Source organism: Camelus bactrianus, chromosome 1 (assembly GCF_048773025.1).
Source record: "Camelus bactrianus isolate YW-2024 breed Bactrian camel chromosome 1, ASM4877302v1, whole genome shotgun sequence".
NCBI classification, from domain to species: Eukaryota; Metazoa; Chordata; class Mammalia; order Artiodactyla; family Camelidae; genus Camelus; species Camelus bactrianus.
The window spans coordinates 106,658,678-106,678,888 of NC_133539.1; the positions used below are offsets into that span (position 1 = coordinate 106,658,678).

The 20,211-nt window shown below is 36.8% G+C and overlaps 1 protein-coding gene across 3 annotated transcripts in view; it reads right to left on the reverse strand.

Moving 5' to 3' along the window:
• Positions 1–20,211, reverse strand: part of ARMC8 (armadillo repeat containing 8) — a 96,998-nt gene that overhangs the window by 72,191 nt on the left and 4,596 nt on the right. For 2 of the 3 annotated variants that reach the window (XM_045514732.2, XM_010952296.3), the window contains exon 2: positions 3,869–3,945. The exons of the other annotated variant lie outside the window; for it this stretch is intronic. In XM_045514732.2, the coding sequence (XP_045370688.1) occupies positions 3,869–3,945 (77 nt within the window). The remainder of the gene's footprint in view (positions 1–3,868; positions 3,946–20,211) is intronic. 3 annotated transcript variants of the gene reach the window in all.

Here is a 20,211-nt window from a genome sequence, read left to right on the forward strand (position 1 = left end):
GAAGACACTTTTAAATATGGATACCTGTTGAAAACCACACAATTCTACAGTAGCCACAAATGCTTGCCTGAGTTTACCAGAGAGACCCAATCTAGTTTTCTACTTTGATTCTACTTTGTAACTACAAAGCCAGACACATTTGCTTATATCATCTTTTGCCTTTCAACACAGGGAATATCATCTTAGGGCCACAAAGGGATATCTGTTGACTTTTTTCATGGAGAATCACTAATATAAAAACCAGATTCAGGTGCATTAATTTAGGTACATTAAAAAAAAGCAGTGTTTAACCAACTCTGACTCAAGGTCTCCAAAAACATTTCGATAGCTAATTCTTCATCAAATAACAGATTTAACATGGTTGAGCTAATACCAGAGTAAATTCACCAAAAATATCCTGTAATTACTCTTTAAAAGTCATACATAGATCTCCACACTAGAGGAAGCTCAAAATTTGCAATACAGCAGTTTATCTGATATAGCTACTCTCTGTTGTAGTTGCAAATGCTGTAGTTTATGACCTACACGATTGACCTCCCTGTTCTCTCTGTTCATATCTTACTCCATACCTAATGATCTTCTACTCAGTTATGCATTTGACATTTGCTTTTCAGGACCTGATTCTGTTTTCAAACCTTTAACACATTAGGACCATTCAAATTTATGCTAAATATTGTACCATTAACAAAAAGTTGTCCCTAGGATAACTTCTCATTCTTCAACATTTAAAACTAACCAGTTCTGATGTTTAATAATATCTTTCAACAAAGGCATACTCACTGACTAGGTAAAATGGTCCTTTATAACATGAGTTATCAACAAAGAAGTTCCCTATATTTATGGGTATGGTTACGGCTCTAACTCAGCTGAGTAGATTAGTTGTGGGCCAGGATGAAAAGTCATTATTCATCTTCAATTTCTTTGATTTTGTTTTTCCTGCTAGTGTATTATGTTTTATATGTTCACAATCTTTATTGAGACAAACCAGACTTAATATTGCTAGAAAAATGACAGAACTCTGGTTGTAATGTAGCTAAAATTAGTCATCAATTCTTTCATGTCTTTCCAATTGGATATTTTCAATTCAAAGCTGATTACTATAGCCACTGTCCTTCCCTTCCCTAAAGCTGGAAGACTACCTTTGGTTGCCTACGCTCTGCGGCCACCTCCTTCTACCTACTTATTTTGGTCCAGTAATGGTCTCTGTATGACTGATTCAACGGCGGCTGTGCAATATGCATTAAAAGAATTAGTCAATTCTCTTTTCCTAAACATTATTTTGGTTCCCCCCTTTCCTCTATTAATATTGTAATATTCTAGTATTAGACAAGGTTACTTAAAAATAAATAAAATGTTAAAGGTGTAATTCACTTTTCATTCTCTTGACTATATACAATTAATTTTTAGACAGTAACAAAGTTCAAGAAAGAATTAAGTCAGAAAAAATAACTATTTCTGAGGTAAAGAAAGATTTATCAAATCATACTACAAACACCTCTATAAGACCCTAAGTGAAAAGATTTTGGGTAATCTGTCCCTTTCAAACTATAAATAGATTTTAGTCTTATAAGTAGCAATCACTTTCACTGGAATGCGTTTGTGTTATCACTTGCATTCTCTTGTCTGAATCAAGAATTCTAGCTCCTCCCTCTCTTCTCCTTCAGTTTGAATTGTTTTCTCTGACATTTCTTATTTGAGTTTTCCTTTCTCTTCTCTGAAAAGAATCATTTTATTTTTGAAGTTGTTTTAAATTAGGGCCAATAATGAATAAACACCTAAATGCTGATTTGTGGGTATCCACAACATACCAGCACTGAATTTTATATTTCTGACTTAATTCTTAATAACTTGGCAAGATGGGCTGTGTTATCTCCCTTTACAGATAATGAAGTTGAGAGTCAAGGAAATTAAGCAACTTGCCCAAAGACTCTACTAGGAAAGGACTTAATTAGGAAATACCAGAACCAGGAATTCAATCTACCGTTGTCCAACTCAAAAGCCCATACTCTTTCCACTCCACTATCTATCTTTCCACACAAACCTTTCTTATCTTCTTAGCTTACAGCTAAGTGTCTGACACTTGATAATTCTTTAAGAGGCACTAAAGCTATCAAACTATACCTTAGCCGGTTTTTAAGAATACACTCTTTCCAGTGTTTTTATGCCTCATTTGATATTTTATCACCTTTCAGGAAGTTACTGTGTTCTTTGGTAAATGAGAAATTTCTAAAAGTGATGATTAACACTTGAATTAGCTACTCATATGAGATATGACTCAAGATAAGTCTTTCATGTGGAATCCCTGATTGAGAACTTTAGCTTTTCTCCTAAACAACCATAGAAGCAGTAATAATGAAAATAATTACAGCATCATTATCTTCTATCATTTATTGAACACTTAATAAGCCTGACATTTTCAACTGAACTATTTATTGAGGAATCTTAAGTGATATCTAGGATTATCAATATACAAAGGTGACTGGCTTTGTGTGGGGGAATGTCTGCTTGCCTAAGAAAGCATATTAAATTAAACCTATCCCTTCAACTAATTTGTGTGCCTAGGTACAACCCAAACTGATTGATTTTACGGGTGGATTTAATACCACTTTCCCTGGTATTAATCAAACTAGACTTAAAGGGCTGATTAAATCATTACAAAGTCCCGGAGTTAAGGGACAAAGGCAAAGTCAACATGAGAAAATAAGAAATATCTACTATTTCTGTGAACTGAGAAGATGTGAAGAGAAGGTGTCAAGTAACCCAGGGGAGGGGGGCGGTTTCCATCCAGCTCCTCACCTTCCCTTCTAGCTAAATTTGAATAGTCAAGCAGCCTTACTTGCTTAACTTGCCTCTACTTTACAAACACACATCCCCAAGACATCCCTTCTATAGAGTCTTTTTTTTTTTTTGGAAGACGGGAGCACAGAATAAGAATTATAGTCAGTAGAAACTTCCATAAACAAAGCATCCTAGCCTTGCCATGGTCAAGCAAGAGTTAAACTGAAGATGTTATCTTGCTGATAACACTAACAGGGTAAGAGAAGAAGAAAGGGACTCATTTGTGCCCTCACTGCTACCCCATGAGCCTCATCCTGATCTTTTTTTTGTGTCCTCCTTCCCCAGGACACAGTTCAACCCTGTGGACACTCAGTGTTTCCCAATGCTATGAGTAGTCTTAGGCTAGACCTTCTTTCTTAGAATTAATGTGATAAAAGCATACATAATAATTTGCTCTTAGGAGAGAGAATTCATCTTTCAGTCATCTGCAATCTTATCACATGTGTCTTAGTTAATTTTTTTTTAGAGTATAATCACCTTGGTTATGTTGCTTAAAAATGTTTCCTCCTTAAACATGAGGGAATTATGGAGAAAAGAAGGGCATTTAGGTTATGAAGAGTTTATTTAAATTTTCTAATGATTGCTTTCTAAATTCTGATATTTAAAACATCACTAGGAGACTCAAACCTTAGAGACCATCAGTGGGTTAATCAAAAATAAAACAAACCCCCCCAAACCCTACTGACCTATTCTCCCACCCTTTTCCAATTATAAAAAATCATCGATTTTGCTTTCTTGCTTTTGCTGGATATTAAAGTCACAAAAGCATTCTCCAAAGTAAACATTTTTAAAAATGTAAAACAAGTATGCTACAAAAAAAAAAAAAATGAAGTTAACCATGTCAGTTAACAGCTATCCAAGAGACAATTTTTTACAGTACCATATTAAAGTCATGAATGTCAAGGGGCCATTCCAAAACAGAAGAAAAGAGAAAAGAAAAACCCTGCATTTTCAGAATTATAATATTTGACAGATTCAAACATGAAACAAACAAGACTTTTTGATAGACTCTTAAATACATACTACTTACATGACACCTTGTAGAACTTTCTGGGGATCAGGGTCAAATAGCCTGTCAACATAGTGGCGACTGCTAGCTGTTACTTCCTAGAAAGTGGGGGGAAAAATTATGACATCTGAAGCCATGCAAATCACAAATTCACAGTATCACCCACAACACAAAATAGCTATATAATCTAACGTAAGGCAGAAGCATTAGAGTTTCTATAAAATACTTATAATATTAAATCATTCTGAGAAAAGCTTGTGACAAGATAAAAAATAAGAGGGAAGAAAGAAGATACCCGGTTCTCACTAAAAACATAACTAGACGGTGGGACTTTTGTGATGATCCCTGCAAGCTTCGCCAACAGAAGAACTGGGAACAAGTGTTAAGAAGCAAGCCACGTTTCTGAATGGTTGGATATCACCTATATATGAAAAAAAGAAATGTTGCTTCTGCTTAGTACCCATTAAAGGGAGGGAAAATCCAATTCTCAGCAAGGAAAAAAGGACTTCATGAGTCTGTGAAGGGTAGTCTGAGTGCAAGAGGAACAGCCTCAGAGTGATGCAGAGGAGCTGTACTGCTAGGAACAGACATATGTAAAAAATAAACTAATATAAAGGAGTTGTCACACTTACTGTGAGGGAAAAACAATTAAGAATTAGAGTGACTTGTCAGGTCCAACAGAGTTACCCAGTCTAAACTGGCTAAAGCCGCAAAGAAGGGGGAGAGTTAGAGCATGAAGAGCAAGGGAGACACTTACCTCCTTGTATTTGTATTGCAGGGTTTGCTCTATTATGTTCTTTTTTGTTAATATTTATGGGGGGATTGTTTATTTTTTATATCTAATTTTCAGTACTTAACATTATTTAAAGCAAAGAATATATGTCTAAGAGCCATGGAAAAAGAATTTTCGTCCCTTGCTGTTTCTTTCTGAGGCCTGCTGGAATATGCTCATGTACTACCAACCACCCATCAGCAATAAATCACTATAGAGAGGAAGAAATGGTCTTCTGGTTTACCTAGAACCCTTGATTAGAAAAGAGTTAATCGCCAAAACACAGGGCCAGCTTAAAATTCTGAGTCTCCAAAAACAACTCTGGAGAAAAATTTCAAGAACTCCAATTTCCTGACAATATAGTTAATCCAAAATCAAAGCATATTTTCATATTATAAGCTTGCAAAATATCCTCAAAGGCAACTCAAATACCCACTTTCATTTTGTTTTGTGTTTTTTTTTCTTTCTTTGAGGGGAAGGTAATTAGGTTTGTTTATTTCTTTTTGGAGGAGGTACTGGGGATTGAACCCAAGACCTTGTGCATGCTAAGCACACGCTCTACCACTTGAGCTATATCTTCCCCACCAAATACCCACTTTTAATACATACTCCATTTATGGAAGAACAAACTGTAGCAGCAAACAAGCCAAACTGATGAAAATCCTTATGCCCAAAAGGGTACCACTAAGGACTTCCTAACAGGGTCTGGCTTCCTCAAAATAACAGAATCAGAGAGTTAGAAGGACTCTTAACTACCTGTCCCAATCCCCTGGCTAACAAATGAGGGTTAATCTTTACCCAGATGTCAGACTATCAAATGTTAAATAGGGATTCAAACAACAGCACAAATATATCAAGAAATGATATACTCAAGAGCAAAATCCAGGGCAAAACTAAAAACAGTATTCCTATAATACAAACAGATAAGTCTTGTCACTCCATTTGAGCATATGTGCTTTCCAACAAAAGTTCTTCTGCGAACTTCAGATCTTTCGACTCCCTTCCTATCTAGGGATTCATCTTTGACTTTACTGTTCCTCTCCGCACACTCTCCCACAGCTCTATATCTCTTGCCTCTCAATACGGTTTTTAAAAAAGTACTTGGGTTTAAGAGCTGTATTTTAAACAATATAAAGTTCGCCCATTAACAGCAAACTCCCTTACTGCCCTATGACTGGGTCATTCAATTTAACAAGCACTGCAGAGCTACTATATATGCAAGGCACTGAGGAAGGCATTAAAGTCAGAAAAAAAAATTAGAAAGGCATGGTTCCTCCCCTCAAGAACCCACATGCTACTGTAATTTTGTGTACATGTTTATATTCCCTACTAAAATACAAAACAGAAGTATATACACATAAAGGCAACATTGAGGAGGGAGTTAATAAGCCAGCAGCATCAGTGAAGGCTTCTTAAAGGAGGCGGTTTTGGAAAATGAGTAAGACGCAAAAGGACAAACAAGGAAAGAATCAGTGTCACAGCCACAGCCATAGGGCATGTGAAGCCAACACACAAGTACCATAAGCAACTACATCAGTTGCTGGCACTGAAAAAGAAGGGAGGAGAGTAGAGAGGAAACCACAGAATATAAAACACAAAAGGCTAACCAATATATCACAACAGGTAGCCAATAATTGGAGAGTTCAGACTGCCTTCTGGTCAAAGTTCTATGCAAGGTGCCGAAGAAAATAGAGGATGTTAAGGCAGAACAGTTCATGTAAAGAGCTTACAATCTATAAAGGGTCAGTCATATATACAAAAAAATGATCCTCTGAGCTGCCTAGGTAGTAGTAAGCTGAGAGGACAGTCACTTACTCAACCGGATTTTACTCTATGCTTTTGTCTAACATATTAATTTGTTTCTCTGTGTGGGACAATTCTCGTATTTCACTGCCTTCCTTTGTAGATCACACCATCTTTCTCATTTCAGCCCTCTTCTCTTTTCTTTTAAAAGGTATCCTGGAAATGGAGATTTGAGAGAGAAGGAAAGTGGTGGAAATATTAAACTGGCTGGTCAGGGAAAACTTCTCCAAGAAAATGTGCGCGAAGACCTGAAAAAGGTGAAGGAATCTGGGAAAAAAGCTTTTTAAGCAAAGAGAATAACAAATGCAAAGGCTCTGAAATGGGAAGTGTTTGCTGAGATCAAAGAACAGGAGGCCATTACAGCTGGAGCAGAAGGAGCAAAGGAGAAAACAGTAGGAGATGAGGTCAGAGAAGAGAGACCAGATGGTAAAGAGCTGCGTTGTCCAGTATGATAGCCACTAACCTCATATGGCTACTGGGCATTTGAAATGTGGCTAAAAATGGAATTTAAAATTTTTAACTTTAATTAAAATTAAAAAGCCAATACTGGATTCAGTTATTAGAAAACTGTTAAGAATGTTTAGAATTACTCGGGTATGTAAATCTACTTTCAACTACAAATTTTATGAACCCTAAATACCAATCAAAATACAAAGCAAGTATTTCCATTCAAAATTTAGTATCAAAATTGTGTAAAATACACAACAGATTTTGAAGACTCAATATAAAAAAGTAAAACACTTTAATAATTCCTTATATTGATTACATGCTGAAGTAATATTTTGATATCCTGGTTTAAATTAGATACGTTAAAATTAATTTCATCTGTTTTCCTTTTACTTTTGCAGCACAGTTGCTAGAAAATTTAAAATTACATATGTGGCTTGCATTAATTTTCTACTGGACAACACTGTTATAGAGCCTTGCTGGTCACTGTAAGGATTTTGATATTTTACAGTGTAAGTTGGGAAGTTAGAGCTTTAGGAAAAGAGAGACATGAACTGACTTTTTTTTAAAAAGGACTGCGCTGCAATTTGCAATTTCAGAAACATACAAATGGGTGGAGCAGGCTAGGAAACAAAAGCAGGGAGACTAGGTAGGAGGCTATTTCAATAATCAGAAATGCTGTATTTCAGAGAGGTGACGAAAGTCTGGACTAGGACAAGAGTTTTTGAGGTAGTAAGATTTACTCAGATTCCAAATAAATGTTAAAATTGAAGTAACTATTAAATTGGATATACTGTCAGAATAGATATGGGGTGTGAAAGATAGAGAAGCCAAGGATAATACTTAAGGTTTTTGCCTGAGCACCCAGAAAGACAAGCCAGTTAATAAGAAGAGAAAAAATGTGGGAGTTGCAACTCTGAGTGAAAAGATCAAAAGTTCAATTTTGGACATGTTAAGATTGAGAATTTTATTAGCCATCCAAGTGAGAATGTCAAGTTAGCAGCTGAATATATGTCGAAAGTTTAGGAGAGAGTGTGGGTGGGAGATACAAATCAGGGGTTGTCAGCGTATAAATGGGATAAATTCACTTAGGGAATAACCACCGATAAGGCAAGGCCTGGAGGCTGAACTCCGGAACACCTGAACAAGCAGTCAGTGTGGTGGGAGGAAATTTAAGAAGCCAAACAGGGGAATTTTTTAAGGAGGGAATAATCAAATAGCATAAGATGATAACTAAGACTATCGGATTTAGGAACATGGAGGTCATCAGTGATCTTGACAACAGCAGTACAGGCAGAATGGAGGGGCCAAAGCCTGTGTGGGGAGGGTTTAGGAGAGCAGAGGAAAAGAAGAATTAGAGAAAGCAAATATAGACAACTCTTTTCAAGGATTTTCTGGGAGTAAAGGGGAGTGAAGAAAGTAGTAGCTAGAGGGAGAAGTGAAGTCAGGAAAGCTTTTCTTTTCTTTTTTCTTTTTCTAAAGATGGAATAAATTAAAGCATGGTTATTCACTGATAGAAAAACTTCTTAAATAAAGAAAAACCTGCTGTGTCAGGGTAGGGGGAGAACTTCTGGAGCAATGTTCATGAATAATTGAGAGGGAACTGATTTACTGACCAAGTAGAGCCAGAAAGTACAACAGCCAGAGGCAATTAATTAGGTGGACATGGTGGTGAGAGCTCGTGGATATTCTCTCTGATCATGTCTATTTTTCTAAAGTTAAAATGGTGAGGGAGGGTGGGAGGCTGGGTGAAGAAAGAAGGAAGGAATACGATACTGAATGTGCCAGAAAATACACCAGGACTGCCAGGCAGAACTAACCCTCTTGAGGTTCATGATTATGAATTTAAAGTGAGACCAGTCAGGATGACTGAGTTTTTCTCCAGCTACATTAAAATGTACAGAAGTTGTCATGAATAAGAGAGTTGGATTTAGCCAGAGCTGGAATTTCACCAGGCACGGCTGACAAAGGCAGAAGAAGGGGTCAGCAAGGTGAGGGTATATGCAAGGGCGTAATTATAATGACGGATCTATTGAAGACCAGTGAAAAGTGGTAGATTAATAGAATGCAGGTTTAACAGAGGGACTGAAGAAGGGCCGTTGGTATTCAGGCAGTAGAAGGAGTGGTTTGAGAGGACAGAAGGTGGTGGCCAGGATGTGTAAAATTGAGCTTATAAAGGGGTTTTAGTTATTGGTAAGGTCAAGGTCTAGGAAATAACCATGGGAAAAAGTACCTCAAGGTAGGACACGGTATATGATCATTGGGGAAGTCTAGAGTTTAAGAAAAACTGTCTATCACAGATAATGAAATTTCCATAAGTTATCACAGAAATACTGATAGAAAAAGTGACCATGAGCTAGGAGCCAAAAATCCTAAAGAAATGAGGGGAATGATCCAGAGGGTCTACAGATGACTACAACAAGGTAGAGTCTGGTGAGATTCCGAGCTGGAATGTTTAGAGAAAAAGGAAGAGAGGGGTCTGAAAAGAGCAATGAGGAGCAAGTCTGTATCTATACTGTAGGCCTGGAGGCATGAGGGAAATGGGAAGAAAAAGAGTCACCAGCCGAGAAGATTGCAGGAGAAAACTGAGGAAAAGGGTGTCAACAGGTGAAAAGCCCAGTTTCAGCCTAAACAAAACAATGAAGGAAATGTTCAAAGAAGCTGAGGATAAGAGAAATCCAGTGAAAAGAGCAGGAGAAAGGCAAGGGATCTGGATAGAAAAGTACAGGGACAGAACATATGGGCATGAGGAAGGACCTTAGAGTCCTCAGCATCTTGTGGTAGTTAATGTAAACAGAGATAAAGAGCTTAATCCTGACAACCTCAAGGAAAAGAAGAGTGAGGCTGGATACTGGAGGAGGTAGAGGTGAAGAGAATTTGGGGGCTTTTTCATTCTTGCCAACAACAGTGTGGATGTTGGAGAGGGACAGTTTGATCCGGGCAACTCTTATTTACTCCAGAAATATAAGCAGCACTAAGTTTCCTTCCTCCCTCCTGTCCGTAGAGGCCAAAAGGTTAGGAGACTTTCTGATGATCTGTCCTTTCAAGATGTGGCTTCACTCACACTTCAAAACAACAATACCCTTTTAAATAACTCTCTGTAGCTTCCAGTAGCTGGAAGGGATTGCACACAGTGATTCCTCCATCCTCCCAACCAATAGAGTAAATGTGCCAAGCAGCCAGCTAAAGCTAAGGGTACAGTTTGTGCCCATGAAGGAGAGTAGTGCTAGGCAGGGTCACACTATGACCTCTGCTTTTTGGCACAAGGCTTCAAACAAATGACTTAGTAAGTCCTCAAAGCCTGGCTCTGAACTCATGTACCCATTCAAAGCTGCAGAAGCCACCAAAAATGTGTATATTAAAATTCTGTTACAGTTTTATGCTTAATAGAATCCCCCCAAATTACATTATGTGAAAGTGCACATGGATCTCTTCAAGCAGAAAGTCTGTATATGTGCCAAATTTGTGAATTAGAGTCAATTCTAAGTAGAGTTGCATGTATGTATGTATGAATGGGTACTAAACATTAAAGAAAGAAGAGTGAAGCAAATTTCTTCTTGAAGGAAAACAGAAACAGGTAATGAGTTGCACTCCATTGTGGAGAACTATTATGTGGAAGCAATTTCCCTTTTATTAGGGTGACCATCTGTGACTGGCAGCCTCGGAGATGGCCCCCAATGATCCCTATCTCCTGGTATTCAAGCCCTCTGCAATGACTCCCCTTGAGTAAAGACTGGCTATAGTGACTTGATTCTAGCAAACAGAATGCAGAAGAGGTGATGAGATGTCATTGCAGAGCTCTGTCTCTGTCTCTCCCTCTTGGTGTCCATGTCTGTGTCTGTCTTGTCTATCTGTCCCTCCCTTTGTCAAAAGCCAGCAGCAATGTTGTAAGGTGCCCTATGGAGAGGCCCACATGGAATGGAACTGCAGAGGGGGGCCTGGCCAAAAGCCAGCAAAGAATTGAGACCCTCAGTCCAACAGCCCATATGGAACTAAATCCTGCCAAAAACCATGTGAGTGAGTTTGGAAATGGATTCTCCCTCAATTGAGCCTTCAGGTGAGAGGTGGCTCCTGCTGACACCCTGACTGCTACCTCACAAGAAAACTCTGGGACAGAGGCACTAGCTAAGCCACATCTGAATTCCTGACCTACAGAGACTGTGAGATAATAAATGATGTTTTGAGCAGCTAAGTTTGGGGGTAATTTGTTACATAACAATAAATAGACAATCAATAAACCTTCAAATTTATCATTCAAACCAGGATAATTTTAACACTGAAAGAGGGCACTATTAATTCCTGTCAAAGAATCACACATGTAAATGAAGAGTGTTGGAGACAAACTGGGCCATGTGCTCACCCTACCTATTATTCCTCTTTAGTGGTACAAAAAAAAAAAAAAAAAAAAAAAGAAAGTAAGAAAAGAAAAAAGAGAGAGAGAGAGAGAAAACTTAGTGACAGCTCAGAAGACTGGTCAGACATACTGAAAAGGCAAACTAGAACAGTCTCTAATTGCCCTTCTGAATAAACAACCCTTGACTGGGGTGAATTAAAACCCTGTCTTTTGAAAAAAAAATTATTTGGGAAAGGTTTTGAATGACAAATTACTAAGTTCCAGGCTTGCCACGAATGGGATTTAACTCAAAAATTAGGAGAAGTAAACGTGATCAACTGAAGTTTTGAAAACCTGAAGTGAAACAATAAGTATATTACATGACGAAGAGTGAGAGTTTAAGTATGACTAAGAAAACACCACAAGGACCTACTGTGTAGCACAGGGAACTATATTCAATTTCTTGTAATAAGCTATAATGGAAAAGAATCTGAAAAAAAAAATGTATGTATATGTACAACTGAATTGCTTTGCTATACACCTGAAACTAACATTGTAAATCAACTACACTTCAATAAAAAATAAAATTAAAAAAAGAAAATGTCAAACTACTTTATTTATTTCATTAAAATCTTGTTCTATGTATATTTTATTAAAATAGTATGTTCTTTATTTCTACCATACTCAGGCACTGTGCAGTAGAAAGAACAAATGATCTGGCATTTGAAAACAGGCTTGAATCCTAGTTCTACCACTCTGCAGCTCTGCAACTTAGGGCAAAAATAAATAAAATTTTGAGACTATGTCTTCAAGTTTAAAGTGGTGATGTTGCCACATAGCTCAGAGTGTGGATCAAATGAGATAACATACAGGAAAAAAAACCTTGTAAACTGTAAATGAACCATATAAATACTGACTTCAGGAAAATTCTATTTTTGTATTAAAAATATAATTGCCTTAACAAGCATACTAATGTTCTTCTTGGTTATTTATATTCACATTCATGGTTAAAGCCTAATTATTCAGATACCTTTCCTCACCTGACAGAAGCTTTTTCTCAGAGCAAGCTAAGTACTTAGCAAGAAGTAAATAGGCATTTGAGTGCTGAATTTAACAATCTAAATGTTCATTATTTGAGATTTTAAAAAACTCCTTAAAAATGTATTAAGTAATCACTTGTGCAGTTTTTATCATTAACTTCCATTGTAACTGTAGGTATTACCATGGACTAAGAGAATATAAAGTCACAGTTAAGAATACCAATATATAGTTCAAAGAGTAATCAACTTATAGAGTTCTCTTTCCCATACAACCTACCCAGAAAGGAAAGGTAGACAGAATAAATATTTTTATAATATCTGACACTTGTTTAGTATATTATACTTTACAAAGCATTTTTTTTACATATCATAATACCTTTTTATAAACTTTTTTTAAATTTTTAAATTATAGTCAGTTTACAATGTGTCAATTTCTGGCATACAGCATAATATTTCAGTCATACATATACATACATATATTCATTTTCATATTATTTTTCTTAAGCATTTTCATATCTATTTTCTCATTTAATTCATGTGTTCTTTAGAAATTAAAATATTACAACTCTCAATAGTGAATTCTGACCCCTAAGAAATGACTGTTTAAATTAATGATTGCCAATCAAAATTTAATATGTCAATTATTCCGCAAACTACTAGGAACTTCAAGATAAAATTGTTCATTCTGTTGATCATTCGGCACTGTCAGGAAAAATCTTGGTTTTGGGAAGAGATGAAAGAAACACAACCCTGAAAACAATGTTTGAGCTCTATAAACATTCAGTTTAAAACATATTTCAGGCTGAAATTCAACATATGACTATCTTTAATTTACTACGTATTATGCTGGGAGCTGGTAGTGAGAGATAAGACAGAGTCCCTTGCCCTCAAGGCAATTCACAGCACCGAAAGGAAACAGATAGGTAAGTAAGTTACAGTTGTTACTTCTAACACAGGGTAAGTGTAACCATAAAAAGGGACACAAGATAAAAAGAAAGTTGAAGATACAATTAACTGAAATACTGAAGTTAGGGGTGGAATGAGAGGTGGTATCTAAGCAGCAAGGATGATTAATGAGAAAGACTAGAATTATTTTGCAAGGTGAAAAAGGGAGGAAAAGGGACAAGGACTCTAGGTAGAGAGCACAGCACATGCAATGTGATGTGTTTGAGAACTGCAATTACTATTATAGTGAGATAATATATACTTGGGAATACAAAAACAAAGTTGAAGTTATACTCCTTAATTCAGTCAGTCAACATTTAAACAGCTATGCAGGCACTGTTCTAGGTTATGAACAAAGAACTCTCCCACCCCCACCTTACAAAAGCACCCACTTTTGCAGAGCTTACATTTCAGATAGGGGAGAAAGCTAAAAATTAATAAACATAATAAATAAGTCATATAGAATATTAGAGGGCTATACATGCTATGGGGGAAAATGTTTAATAGCACATTTTATTTCCATCCCCTTACATTATACACTGCACAAGCTTGGGGGAGGGAGAAGCGCAGGAGAGAAAAGGAGTTATACTAACATACACACACCAGGCAGAGAACCCCATACTCTTAGCATCTCAGCAGTTCAAAACACGGACAGCACTACTGCCTAAGATGCATTTTGTAAATCTATGGAAGTGACTTTGGCTGTCAAAGTGACAATAGTGATATCTAGTGGGCAAGGACTATGAATGCTAGATGTTCTAAAATGAGTGGCAATAGGCCCACATCCCAAAAGACTTTCCACTATGCAGTCATGTAGGAAAATAAAGTTTATTTTAATTATCTGAGCCTAGAATCAAACTCCATTTTACATACAAACACAAAATATGCTTTGTATCATTTTACTATACAGTTTTCCAAGAATGCTTGAAAAGGGTTGTACTTTGTCTTGTTAGGAACTTTACCAAAAGCTGTTCATTTCAGAAAGTCACATCAAAAACAGTATCACTTATTATATTTAAGTAACCATACATCATACCTATATCAGTCTGTAGTGCAGCAGTCATATTCACAGCCAACCTTACCTCATCTGCAAATATATCACTATTTTATTACTTCTTTCCAGTATAGTAGTACCTAAGTATTTACTCATTTAAATGATTTAAATTAGTTTCCTGTGCTTTCTCCCTTAATACAGATGGGGCATTATGCCAACCCTTAAAAGGTTACATGTGAGAAGAGTTATGGATTTCACTTTGGGAGAGCCAAGGAGGTGCTTTAAAATGTTTTAAGAAGGGGATATGGAGGCTGGTAGAGCAGGGAACCACTAACCGAAACAGCTTTTAACATTTCAGTTAATTGGGAGCCCCAGAACCAACTGTCTATCCCAAAACGATATGAAGCCAAGATTTCATTTTCTTGACGCCTCTGAAACTCTCAGTCCAAACAAATGTCACTTTGACTATTTTCTCAAATGCCAAATAAGTGTACTGCTTAGATCAGTCACAAATTCACAATTATTCATCTTAAAGTCCAGAACACTTGATGTGTTTGTATGTGTCACTAAACAGATTAGGGCTACCACAATCTAGAACATCAAAAAATGATACTTTGAAACCAGTATTTTACTAAATTTACTAATGTCCTTAATTTCAAATCCTATGTCCCCCTCCTTTTTTCTGACCGTGTTCTGGTGCGATAAAGTCACAATATCTTAAATACTGCCTCATCGTTACTTGAAGAGTTCTGGTGACACAATATTTCTCTGCTAGAGAGTTAATTTCACTATTAAAACTAACTGCTAGAGAATTTTTTTTTCTTCTGATTTTGAGGGGAAAAAAATCTACCTCCTTCTGGAACAATAAAAAAAAAAGAATAATATCAACAAAGACTGACCTTTTCTCTGCAGATGGCTATCATGTCCTCCCTGTGTATTAAAAAATTCCCACTTGCCTCCAAAAGGAGAAAAATAGAAGAAAATGTTCAAGTAACCCCCCAATTTTGTGGATATTTTGGGTTTTCTTTTCTTTCACTTTCTTTGTACTCTGGTAAACTTCTGGCACCATTAGGACCCAATCAGATTCTCAATCAATTTTTTTCAGATTCATCACATAGTATTTTTGAAACTATTTTTATCCTTAAATTTTCTATTATGAGATTCATTCTTGGGTGATAATAGAGGTTTAACGCATCCTTTCTCCCCATATTAACCAAAGCCCTGCTTTTGTGCAGCCTCTAGCAACTTAGGGAAGTTTATAAAATGGTACTTCAGTTTGGCTGGGTCCAATTAGTGTAGATTGTAACAGACTTGTGACAACTGAAATTCCCAGAATATAATCTGCTTCAAACTCATAAACACAATCATGAAAATACTTAATCTACTTGGATAAGAGGTAGCCCTCACCTCTCAATAAGTAATTAAGACTGAAAAGCAGATTTTACATGTTAAGAGAATTTATTTTAAAATAAATAGCAAATAAATCAGTGCTTATAAATTTTGAAAATAAAATCCTAAAATGTAAGGCTATCCACACAAATTTTTTTTAATTAGGTGTTTAGAAATCTGACTGACATATATAATAGCACATGACAGTGGACAAGTGTGTCTCTCTGGTTCTCAGTTATCCCCAATAAAAAAAGAGACAAGGATGAACTAAAGATTATCTGCAGATTTCTTTCAGGCAAAGATTCTATAATTTTACTCACACAAAGGATTTTTTTTTCATAACAGGAAAACCAGAGCATAGTTAGATTAAAAAGGATATGAAGAGCAGCCTTTACTTTTTCTGTAGTGAGTTTTTAATGTAATAAAATATGATTATAGCCTCCGTATACTGTATCAACATGCTATAAACATGCTTTGGTGGTCTCAGAACTGGAAACAATTTATCATTCATGCTTCTTTCTAATCAGGCACCACAATGTTTATCCTTTTAAAGTATGGTACAAATCACAAAGAGCTATTTGGGTCTAGATGATTATTAAAGTTCCTTCTCACTATTAAATTCTACTCATGTTACTCTTCAACGTAGACAAGAATGTCCAAAGACCGAGGGCCAAGAAGAGATCTCTCTAAATAGAGTAAATGAACTATGTAAGAAGGATTTACGGTGCAAAACAGTAGAATCTGAAAGTCCAAGGGAGCAAGAACCATCTCTGGGGCACTGGAATGACAAGGGTTTTGAGGAGTTGTATAAAGATTGAGATATTCACTCGGTTGGCAAAGTTCATTTAGATGTCTTCGAAGATGATAAGACAGCCCAGGAAATCCACTAGGATGCATTCAAATGCCTACTTTTCAATCCTGGCATAACAAAGAGTGAAGCTATTCAGACACGGGTGTGGTGTTGTCCTAGACGGTAAGAACAGTCTAAATTACTCTTCAAAATTGCAGGAATGTAATGACTTAGAGATCTGGGGTACCATCTTTCATAGTACACCTCAGAGGTGGTATTGACCAGACAGGCTAGCTGCCTCCTAGTGGAAAAAAAAAGAAAGGAAGAAAGAAAGAAAAAAAGGCCTCATTTGCTTCAGATTCTTTGAGGCAGTAAACGCCCTTGCCTCGGAGCTATCCATGGTGCTTGACTCATACTCAGCCCCGTCACTTCAGCAATTGATACATTAGCTTTTAGATCATAGTACCACTCAGGATCTGTCTGACCCATCATCCATCTTGTGGGCTGTGACTATTATGCCAATATCATGGGCCACTTATAATTTCTGTCTATTCCACTTTGTCTGTGCTGGACCACAAGTGCCTTACTTTGTCTTAGCTTGGATCTCACACCCAGTTCTGCCTCCCAAGCCTGCTACACCATCTGCTACACAAAGCCCTTTCTATAGATATAATGCACCTTGCAGAAAATCACTGGTATACACTAGGCAAAAGATTAAGGTTCTTTATAGAGTCAAGTCCCCCACGTAATACCTTACATGAGTTTTAAAATCTTGTTACAATTTTTACCATTCCAAAATGATTTTAAATGACTTTTAAATTTTGCTATATGTTTTTGTGACTGATTTTGGGATGAATAAAGATTAGGAACTGTTAACTCAAGATTTATGTGTGAATTTCAGGGAAACCATGAACCCCCTGGAATGATGTGATTCTTTAGGCAGATACATATTCTTCTGGGGAAGATGGTGGTGAGCCTCTTACCATTAAAAGGTTAAGAACCACTGATCAATATGCTGAAGACTTCCAATAATAATCACCTCCCTAGGTTTAAACACTAAATCTGTATATCTGTTGTTTAGTAAATATATTTGGTCTTTGTCCCAGTTCCTGGCACAGAACTCTTAAAGCCCTTGAAATTTCCTGGGTGATATGAGCGTCTTTCCTTATTCATAAGAAGCACCTTTTGAGCATATCTGAGTTTATGCTAATAAATGATTAGGCTAGGGCCCCTAGAAAACCTCAAGATGGGACTGGTTACAGGAAAGACCAAGTGATCAGAGGGCTGGAACTTTCAGTCAGTGGAAGAGTGGGGAGGCTGGAGATTAAAGCTCTATAAAAAATCCTGGATAAAATATGATGAGCTTCCAGGTCGGTGAATGGATCCATATACCAAGAGGGTGACGCACAAGGACCAGTTCCGTAGGGACAGAAGTTCCTGCACTTGGGATCTGCATCTTGCCTTATGTACCTCTTCACCTGGCTGTTCATCTGTATTCTTTATAATAAAATGGTAAACATAAGTAAATGTTTTGCGGAGCTTTGTGAACTATTCTAACAAATGATTGAATCTGAGGAGAGAGTTGTGGGAACCCCTGATTTATAACTGGTCGGTTAGAGAACAGGAGAACAAGCTGGACTTACAACTGGTGTCTGAAGTGGGGGCACTCTTGTAGGACTGAGTCCTTAACCTGTGGGATCCGATACTATCTTCAAGTGGATAGTGTCAGAATTGAGTTAAATTGTAGGTCACCCAGCTTGTGTCCACAGAGAATTGGAAAATTGCTTGGTGGTGCAGAAAATATTCCAGAATATCCAACTGTCTACTGGACACTTGTAAATGGATTTCCAGAAAACACATCAAACTCAGCATGCCCAAAATGAAACTCATTTTTCCTCCTTACTCCTCTAATGTGTTCCTCTCCTAATCCTCGCCCTCTTGGTAGAGGACACCCCCTAGCTATAAAGGTACAATCTTGTCCACCTTGCTTGATCATGACTTATAACTCTTTCCTTTTCCTCATTTCCCTTATCCAATCAGTCACAACTTACAAGTTTTTGAAAGCTTAATAAATAATTAAAACACTCCTGAAGCAAAAGAATCACGTGTTCTGTAATCATTTTGCAAGTAGTAAAGACCTCCAAATAGTAATAGAAGGTGGAAACTCTTCCCACCAGACCACAACTTTTCATTTTTAATAGAAAGCATAACACTGACTCATCATTCCCCTTCCCCCAATAACTGTATTATGAATATACTGGAGAATGTAGAGAACTCTTTTATTCTTCTGAGTTTATGACATAAGTCAAAGTGACAAGTAGGGACTGTTTCTGCAAAACAGCTCTCATTTGGAATACTTTTCATTCCTGTCTAAACAGTGCTAAGGATCGCAGCATTACTGCTCAGGGAGGGCAGCTATTCTCCCATTTTCAGAAGGTAACAGGAATCTTCCTTTGTCAATAATCCCGTATCTTTACCTAAAAGCCAACATGACAGATGGCACTGCAAAACAACTGCCAAATCAGAAATAAAAAAGATACAAATCAAAATAACTGAAATTCCTGGGTCCTGGCACTATTTTAAAATTCTTAATGAGAATGGGAGATGAGAGGGCTAGATCTCCAAGTGAAATTTAAAGACCCTACCTGAAGGTGTTCTAATTCTTGGTAAAGCTTAAAACACTTCTTGAGCATTCACTGTCTGAATTCAGGTGGCAGTCTTTCCTTAAAAAGAGCAAGATGTCCAGAAATGTACAATGGGCACCTCCCATTTTTCACACATTGCCATTAAAGATTAGAACATTCATTGTTATTAATTTCTTTTAGGACCACCTCCTGTTATACTCTGTGCTTATTGGTGCTCTGTAGAGTAAACAAACGGGAAACTCTAAAATGTGCTTAGGAGATTTTACTTTGCATTTAATACCCAACAGAGGCCAAATTCATGCTTATAGAACAGCTGGGTTTAACCTCACAAAAAATTTTTTTTAAACTCTTATCAGTTGTCTATGTAAGAGAGCAAGTCACTATGCAGCTTAAGACCAATAAATACTTATAATCACCAAGAACAGAACAAAATCAAGGAATATCCAGACTTGGAATACCCTATACAGTTCTAATAGCTGCTTGTCAAAAAGACATACCAGCACAGAGAAAAGAATGTAAAGAAGGCCTTAGCTGAGAGGGGGGGTATAGCTCAGTGGTAGAGTACATGCTTGGCATGCACAAGGTCCTGAGTTCAATCCCCAGAACCTCCATTACAATAACTTTCTAAATAAATAAACCTAATTACCCGCCCCCCAAAGATACAGTTAAAAAAAAAAAAGCCTTAGCTCTCTGTGCCAGCCTACAGTATGATTCAAAGGCATTTTATTATCTTGCCTCACTCAAATCATTACAAAGTGACCAAAGTAAAGTGTAATCCTCCTCTTAACAGGGTCTTTCAAAAAGCATAATTTTCATTTTGATTAAGTCCAGTTACCAATCTTTTAAGAAATACATCATGCATTTGGTATTGAGTCTGAGAATTCTTCATTAAGCCCAAGGTTCTGCAGATTTTCTGTTTATTCTAAAAGTTTAATTTTATACTTTACAAGTTAAATTTATGATCCATTTTGAATTAATTTTTATACAGTGTGAAGTTGAGATCAAAGTTCATTTTTTACCCTATGTTTAAGAGGATGAAAAGATAAGCTACAGACCAGGAGAAAATATTTGCAAAGCACCTATTTGACCAAGGACTCATATCTAGAATATATAAAGAGCTTTCAAAACTCAACAGTCAAAAAACAAAGTCCAATTAGAAAGTGGGCAAAAGGACATGAAAAAGTATTTCACTAAAATATTTTATTC